Here is a 9476-nt window from a genome sequence, read left to right as displayed (position 1 = left end):
ACAGGCTCTGGATATATCTGAGACCTGTCATGTATTGATGAAGAAGAGGATAATGGGGACCTTTAAGAATGTGCTTTGGAGCAGCAACACATCTGGCACTCAGTCACTAACACATGAACACACATCTATCTGGTGTTGGATTCTGGGTATTGTAGTGTGTTTTGTTCTGGACTTCCTGTGGCCCCGGGTTTTGTTTCCGTGACGTCTCCGTGTCAGAGCCCTCTCACCTGATGTACAGTGCGTACAGCAGGTAGTCTCAGACCTGTGTGTTGAAACCTGAGGCTGTAAACTCACACCTGGTTCCCCTCTGGACCCGGAGACACCTGACCCGGGTCACCTGACACCACCTCCCTCAGTCTGCACACCGCCCTGCAGCATGGCGGACGCCGGGGCCTGGAGGAAACACCAGGACGGGCCCCGAATCCTCCAACATGGACCTGTACCTGTACCTGTGCCTGGACCTGGACCTGGACCTGGACCTGGACCTGGACCTGGACCTGGACCTGGACCTGGACCTGGACCTGGACCTGGACCTAACCGTGTGTGGATCTCTCTGATCGCAGGTGAGATGCAGACATAAACAGAGCAACATTACTGATGCTCTGCAGGGGAAGATTCAAAGGTTTGATCATCAGATGCTCAGCAGCTACAGAGTAGAAATGACATTCTTCTGACCTGAGCTCCTCCAACAAAGCAACATAATAAAATACAAAATAAACAGTAGTGCAAGAAGTCTATATACATGTCAATAGAATATGATATGTACAAGAACAGAATATGAAATTAAATAATACATTAAGACAAAATTAAACAGAAGACATGATAAATGAGTAAAACAGACAAAAAAATTGTTTGGTATTAAACCTGCAGTCAGAAATCTTAAACCGAGCCAATCAGGTGAGGTTATTCCAGCTGTTACCAACAGACCTATTGAACTTAATAAAGTTATCTGAATATCGTCCACTGGAAAGCACCAAATGTTGTTTTATTTTCACTTCTGAATTAGTTCAAAGCTGCATTTTAACTGTGACTTCGGGATACTTTGCTATATGGCATTTACATGTTCTATAATACATTGCATACACTTTCATCCCACATTACGTAAAGAGTTAAAAAGAGTGCAATCAACCATGAAAATACAAACTCCAAATACAAAAGTATGTGCAAATATCGGATTTCTCCATTTTCGTTTCGATCGTACCGCTTAATAACAGATATGTATGTAAAGAAATGCTATTGTGGAATTACAAATAAAAGTTATGAATTATATTATTGACCCTTCTGGGCTTCCATAGTGTAATTGTTGGCACAGGTATAGGACCAGGTGACTGCAAAATAAAAGTCCTGAATCGTTTTGTTAAAATGTATATTTCTCTTGTTTTTTGGGTTTCAATTATTCTTTAGGTGTAACGGTATAATGTGTATTATTATTATTATTATTAATAGTAAATATTCAGAGTCAAACTAGTATTGGTGGATCTTCAAAACTCTGATTTTAACTCAAATGTCAAATCTGAATTATGAATGTAAACAATAACTACATATATTTCTCCCTGGAGGATGGAGACTCTCCCAAAATGGAAATACATAAGGATAATATATCTACATTTACGAACCGTAAACATTTATGAACGATTCCTTTATTACGTGGAAAAAGGGAACATAACATCCAAATACTAAATCGCTCGGTAAGTGAAAGCCTCATCGTGTGTGTGAATCTCCCAGCGGACCCTGAAGGCATCACAGCGCGTCCTCATTGATGATTGGCTGCCGTTGCCATGGGAGCGGCTTTCGTTGCCATAGTTACGTGTCTTAAAGAGGGATTTGCTCAATCAGAGTTTCAGACTCAGAGCGTCGTGAAGCAGTGCTAACATGCTAAACCAGGGATATTCACCGGTGGAAAGTGGAGAAAGGAGTGACGGGAACGGTAGAAGGGTTCTCATGTGAGCAAAAAAGGGCCGCAGGGGCTGATGGGAAACTGAGGAGAAAGTTTATTTCAACTTTTGACTAGTTTTGGTTCACCTGCCTGTTAGCTCCGCTGCTAGCTGTGCTAACGGCTAACGGCAGTTTGAAAAGTTACTGGAGGTACACCGCCGGGGATTAGACGGACCCTTCAGGCCGGGGATTAGACGGCCCCATGACGGTGGAAGGAGTGAGACACTCCGCCATCCTGTCCGCCCTGTTCGGCGGGACGGACGAGTCCGAGCCGCTGGGAGCCGCGCAGTTCATCAGAGGTACCCTGCATTAGAGCAGAGCTTATTAAAGGCACACATACTTTAAAAAAAGAGCTTCTTAAAGGTGGAAATACACAGTGTATTTAAAGTACGTATACTTTAAATCAGAGCCTATCTGAGGTACACATACACTGATTATATTAAGGTAAACATACTTTAAAAAAGAGCTTATTAAAGGTACAACAGCACCTATAATAAAGATGTACAAATACTTTAAACTGGAGCTTATTGAAGGTACAAATACAGTGTATTTCAAGTACAGCTGGAGCTTATTGAAGGTACAAACAAGTACAGCTGGAGCTTATTGAAGGTACAAATAAACTGTTTATTTAAAGTATGCATACTTTTAAATCAGAGCTTATTAAAGGGACAACTACTCCTTAAATAAAAAGGTACAAATTAGAGCTTATTGAAGATACAAATACACTGTTCAATTAAAGTACACATTCTGCCTTGCCACTACTATATTTATTTAAGGCACGTTTATTTATATAGCACCTTTCAACACGAGGCAAGTGCTTTAAGATAACAATGTAATGGTGACAGACTTTTAAATATAAATAATAATGCTTTTATATTGGCAGAGATTGTACTGTATGAACAAAACATGTACCTATAATAGTGAAAGTTAATAAATGTCCAGGTAGTTTTGTTGATCAGGATCACCATGGTAACTGTAAAGAAATACACAGTCTCTGTATGATCGGTAATCAATCAGGTCATTATATTAATTATGATGCTACCGGTGTGCAGTTGGGTTTTATTGCAACCATATTGTCTTTTATAATGATGCACATATTTAAAAAATAATGTTAAATGTTGTGACCTGCCTGCTTTAAATGCTGCTTTTGTCAAATCATCAAGATTTCAGTTTTGTTTTGTGTTTCAGGAGAAATAAATAGCGTTGTTATTTCATTTGGCGTGACTTAACATATCAGGGATATAAATACACTGAACACTGTGTTGTATAAAGGTCACTGTCCTGTATATTATTTACTGTTGTTCCTGATTGGACACCTTCACTTTTTATTATTTTTATAACGTTTAAAAAAATGATATCCCCTTTTTAGGTTAAGGGTTCCAGTTTTAAATTCTCCCCAAACTTCCAATATTATTCAAATAACCACATTTTATTAAGCTGATGCTTTTATCCAAAGCGACGTGCAATAAACCATAAGGTCTCACTGAGGACAACGAGAACAGTTTGAGGGTCGACTCTATCGTGTCAACATGTAATACACTTCTAACAATTACATTGTTTTTGTTTTTCAAAGCGTCTGTTCCAATAATTAAAGTATTGTATTTATAGCGTTAGGAAAGAAACGTTTCTGATATCTCTGTGTGTGTCTGTGTTTGTCTCTGTGTGTGTGTTTTGTGTCTGTGCGTCTGTCTGTGTGTGTCTGTTTGTATGTGTGTGTGTGTGTGTGTGTGTGTGTTGCAGAGCGTCTGTACTTCGCCACGTTACGCAGTAAACCCAAGAGTACGGCGAACACTCACTACTTCTGCACCGATGACGAGTTTGTCTACGAAAAGTAAGTATATATGTTTATAACATTACTCTTTATATGTTATGTGCTATATACTGTGCATGTTCTTTTCCAACATAGCATATTTATTCTTTTACTATCATTTTAACGGTTCATTGGCAACATTACTACAGTAATATCTCTTATCTGTAAAACGTGTCAGACATTATTAAAAGTAAGTATACAATCTTAAATCAACTTTTTGTTTCAAATAAAAAAACTCTGTAGACGAAATCTTTTATTCAGAAACATGTGCAGGATATTGTTGTTGCACTGTCTAGAATATAAAAGACACATATCACTTGAAATGAAGCGTTGTCACTCCGCCCAGCTTTAAGGTAAAAGCTTCTGGGTTCTTCTTCCCAACTCTCTGCTCCACGGATGTTTCTATTGTTTAGCAGCTGATGAAAATTACACGTCAGACAAAGTGAATGAGATTCTTTGTTTTGGGCGGGGCGGTCTGTATGAGGTCAGGAGGGAAGACTAGGGAGTGGAGACAGATTTCACCCGGACCTGTAGCTCCTGTTGGACTAGACTCAGAGAGAGACTTTAATAAGCAGGAAACATTCAGCTTTTTGAGGTGTTCCCTCTCTTGTAGTGTGTTAGTACATGTCAACGGTCTGCAGAGGCTAAAATCCCATACACTCCCAACCTTTTGAACATTAAAGCATGGAAACATGTCACAGTAGAGATGCTAAAATACACCTGAACATCAGCAGGATATGGCCCCTTTACTAAAGAGGACATGTGAGAGTCTTATCCTGGCTTTCTGTCAGAGCCGTAACGCTGCTTCCTGAAGGTAACCGCTGCTTCCTGAAGGTAACCGCTGCTTCCTGAAGGTAACCGCTGCTTCCTGAAGGTAACCGCTGCTTCCTGTCTCAGTTTCTACGCAGACTTCGGCCCTCTCAATCTGGCCATGCTGTACCGATACTGCTGCAAACTGAACAAGAAGCTGAAGGTGAGTCACACACGGATCAATCACCCTGTCACACACGGATCAATCACACACGGATCAATCACCCTGTCACACACTGATCAGTCACCCTGTCACACACGGATCAGTCACCCTGTCACACACGGATCAGTCACCCTGTCACACACGGATCAGTCACCGTGTCACACACGGATCAATCACACACGGATCAATCACCCTGTCACACACGGATCAATCACCCTGTCACACACGGATCAGTCACCCTGTCACACACGGATCAGTCACCCTGTCACACACAGATCAGTCACCCTGTCACACACAGATCAGTCACCCTGTCACACACGGATCAGTCACCCTGTCACACACGGATCAATCACCCTGTCACACACGGATCAGTCACCCTGTCACACACGGATCAGTCACCCTGTCACACACGGATCAGTCACCGTGTCACACACGGATCAATCACACACGGATCAATCACCCTGTCACACACGGATCAGTCACCGTGTCACACACGGATCAGTCACCCTGTCACACACGGATCAGTCACCCTGTCACACACGGATCAGTCACACACGGATCAATCACCCTGTCACACACGGATCAGTCACCCTGTCACACACGGATCAGTCACCGTGTCACACACGGATCAATCACACACGGATCAGTCACCCTGTCACACACGGATCAGTCACCCTGTCACACACGGATCAGTCACCCTGTCACACACGGATCAGTCACCCTGTCACACACGGATCAGTCACCCTGTCACACACGGATCAATCACACACTGATCAATCACCCTGTCACACACGGATCAGTCACCCTGTCACACACAGATCAATCACACACTGATCAATCACCCTGTCACACACGGATCAGTCACCGTGTCACACACGGATCAATCACACACGGATCAATCACCCTGTCACACACGGATCAGTCACCCTGTCACACACGGATCAATCACCCTGTCACACACGGATCAGTCACCCTGTCACACACGGATCAGTCACCCTGTCACACACGGATCAGTCACCCTGTCACACACGGATCAGTCACCCTGTCACACACGGATCAGTCACCCTGTCACACACGGATCAATCACCCTGTCACACACGGATCAGTCACCCTGTCACACACGGATCAATCACCCTGTCACACACGGATCAATCACCCTGTCACACACGGATCAGTCACCCTGTCACACACGGATCAGTCACCCTGTCACACACGGATCAGTCACCCTGTCACACACTGGATCAATCACCCTGTCACACACGGATCAATCACCCTGTTAGACACGGATCAGTCACCCTGTCACACACGGATCAATCACCCTGTTAGACACGGATCAGTCACCCTGTCACACACGGATCAGTCACCCTGTCACACACGGATCAGTCACCCTGTCACACACGGATCAGTCACCCTGTCACACACGGATCAGTCACCCTGTCACACACGGATCAGTCACCCTGTCACACACGGATCAATCACCCTGTTAGACACTCAGCTGATTCGCTGTCATGTTGTTATTTGGACAGTTTGTTTGTCTTGTTTGGTTTCTGTTGCTGTCGCGACGACATTCCTCAGTGAGAACACCTGAGACACAAAGCATCATGGGACATGATGAACACCTTAAATCTGTAGCTGGGTTTATATTTAAAACGCTGTCAGACCTCTGATGGAATATTATTCAGACATTTAAACTAGTGCTGTCAAAATTATCGCGTTAACGGCGGTAATTATTTTTTTAATTTAATTGCGTTAAAAATATTTAACGCATTTAACGCATGTGCAGAATGGCCCGCCCCATACATGCCACCAGTGGCAGCGCCAGGGTATGGCTGGGGTAGGCTACACCCATACCAATAAATGGCTTAGCACCACCATGAAATGATGTTAAAGTAAGCGAAATAAAGTCTGCCAACTCGCGCGGAGTAAATTGCACAGACAGCAGTTAGTAAGATTGATTTCAGTAGCCACGGTTTTGAAAACGTTTGTCACGTAGTGATCGTCTTCTCAATAGAACATCTTTGATAATGGCGTGGTGTTGTTGCAGGAAGTCCCGACGGAGAATACTTTTGCTGTAGTACAGGGGTGCACATAACTGGTACGCAGGTTATGTGCGTAATCTGAAATGCGTACCGTCACTTGTGTCACAAAGCGCATTTGCCTACAGACGTACATGTGAAGCTTTTCCAGAAGGCGGTTAGATCACCGGACGACAGAGTCGGTCTCCGTGTGCACAGACAGGCTGCTGTTAACGTCGGTCTGTACAACGGAACTGTGCCAAAACTACGGCAACCGGCTGCGGAGGGAGACTCCCCCCTTCACGGGAGAACTGCGCTAAAACAGCTGATCACAACGTTCACACTCTGTGGTCACGAGGTACTCCACTAGCCCCCCCCCCCCCCCCCTCTGTCGACTTTCCGTACTCCCCCGTTGATAGAAATAGGGGGGCTATGAGGAGAAGAGATGAGTTTTGAAAAGGGACTGGAATACTGTGAGGGTCTCAGAATAGCAGAGATCTTTGCATCGATATGTTCAAAACGTTTTTTTCAAAATGTAAAAAAAAAGTCTAGAATTATAAATAGTGAAATCTAAAATATTTCTAATGTGAACCAAAATATAATACAAGTGATTTTTCTTAACCAAAATGACAAACATGACATAAAAACACGGGTCCTTTTTGACCCACTTATGGAGGAGTGCAGGGTCCAGTCACTCGGGCATCTAAGGGTTAACGGTCTGAAGTTTATTTGAGGATTCAACACATGAAATGTCTTTTTAATTTGAAACTCCTTCCCTGGCGTGGAGCTACTTCCTGCCGGGTCAGCGCTGATGACAGAGTCACAGTTCAGTGTGAGAATCTGCAGATACCTGAGGCGTCTCACATGTCTCCGTTTATTACCAACACTTATTTATATCGTTTCAATAATCAATCGTTGTCATGTCTATAAAATGTGGTTTGATATTTCAGATGTTCTCAAACAGATGCAGTTCAGTTGCCCTTAATGTGGTGGTGCCGTGCTAGGTGGCATCCTGTTGCAGCAGCAGCTTCTAAAATGTCCCGAATTGACAAAAACAATTCCCAAATTGGGATCAATAAAGTACATCTTAGCTTATCTTAAAAAGTAGATGCTGTTGCGTAATGTTGATAGCATGCAGGCTAGTTCTGCTAAGCTGGATAAAGTTATATTTGCTGGTTCAGAGATTTATAGAAAGCACTCGGGTTTAAACTTCATGGCTCTGCAGATTGGGGAGAAGGTTTTCAATCTTCTCCCCAATCTGCAGACTGAGTCATTGTGGGGTAGGTAATTCCCCTCAGAAGCACTTTGTGTTATATTCCATGGAATGCTCTTAACGTCCCGATAGCAATGAATATCTGAAGTGCTTTGAAGCCGTGGCGCTGTAGAAAGCTCGACCAATCATCTGAGCCGGCTAAAGTAACTGGATGGCCTACCTGCCTGTCAGCCTTCCATCGGGGCACAGACTGATCTCTGCCCTCATTGGTCATGTGTGCGTTCGTGTGTGTTGGAGGAGGGGCTCTGTGAGGAAGGGGCAGATTTGTTCCAGCTGCGTATTTTCAAATTCTAGCCACTCGAGCTGGTTTCTCCAAAACTACCTACCGTACCTTTAAGTAACACTTTTTTTAAATTATTTTTTATTTTCAAATATATTTTTTAGGTTCTTTGTTGAATACATTTTTTAAAATTAACTTTGTACACACATTTTATCTTCCGCACGTACACACCAGAGCTTAAGGACTAAACATCATAATGTTTGTCTGTGTTTACTGTCAACACTTTTCATATCAACCCTTAATAATCAGGGGGTCCGCGGGGTCTTAAAAAGTATTACAAGTTGATGAAATCAATTTAGCGAAAATGAAGGCTATTAAAAAGTATTAAAGGGCATTTTCCAAGGTGTTACATGTTGTAGCTTGTTTTCAATAAGTATATAAATGGTCCAGAGAGGTTGTATTCTACAGCCTGCCTGAATGTAATCATGGCGTAGGTGTGTCTTGTGATTCTGTGGTTTATTGATGGCATCCCGTTGGGTTTGACGTCATCTGAACAGGACATCGCACGCTCACTGCTTGATAGCGCGAGAAGGTCCGTTTACGCCGGTTGCTAAGCAACATCGTTATGGGGAAATGCAAGTCTGCGTCCAAATGGTTGGAAGATAAGGAGGAAGGACAATCAATACTGTATATAGTCAATGTGAGGTGAAGTGTGTCGCCAAGGTAACCGGTTAAAACTCCAAGTGGAGATGAGGTCTTAAAATGTTTGGAAAGGGTCTTAAAAAAGGTCTTGAAAGGAATTACATTTGACTTCAGGGTTCCTGCATATACCCTGATATAAAATATATGTTTCAATCATGTGACGTCTCTTCCTCCTCTCTGCAGTCGTTCACTCTGACGAGGAAGAGGATCGTTCACTACACCAGCTTCGACCAGAGGAAGAGATCCAACGCCGCCGTGCTGATCGCAGGCTACGCTGTGAGTCACGCCATTCAAATGAATAATAAACCCACTTTCAAACATAGAACTTCCCAGACTTCCCCAATGTGTTTCTTCCAAAGATGAGCCACACCTGATCCCTCAAAGCATCATGGGAATCATCGTTTCCAGAATGTGTCATCGACTTGGCTCCTAAGAAATGTTGTGTTAAAGTTTTATAAATGTTACGCTGACGCTACATTTTGACAGCATGTGTTAATTATCTCCATCACAGCAGTCTAAAGATAGATCAGGTAGAACAGATACGTTAC

General features: G+C 43.2%; 1 protein-coding gene across 1 annotated transcript; it reads left to right on the top strand.

The window, feature by feature from the left end:
- Positions 1 to 1821: 1821 nt before the first annotated feature.
- Positions 1822 to 9208, top strand: cdc14ab (cell division cycle 14Ab; the record flags this gene model as incomplete). The annotated part of the gene is given in 4 exon segments (XM_034220698.1): positions 1822 to 2234; positions 3676 to 3766; positions 4643 to 4718; positions 9112 to 9208. Coding segments are annotated over 4 exon segments (361 nt in total), but the record flags the coding sequence as incomplete, so codon positions are not given.
- Between the last annotated feature and the right edge of the window lie 268 nt (positions 9209 to 9476).

This window comes from Gymnodraco acuticeps, unplaced genomic scaffold, assembly GCF_902827175.1.
Source record: "Gymnodraco acuticeps unplaced genomic scaffold, fGymAcu1.1, whole genome shotgun sequence".
Classification (NCBI taxonomy): domain Eukaryota; kingdom Metazoa; phylum Chordata; class Actinopteri; order Perciformes; family Bathydraconidae; genus Gymnodraco; species Gymnodraco acuticeps.
The sequence above is the reverse complement of the archived record's forward strand: the minus strand, read 5'-3'. Positions and strand labels throughout refer to the sequence as shown.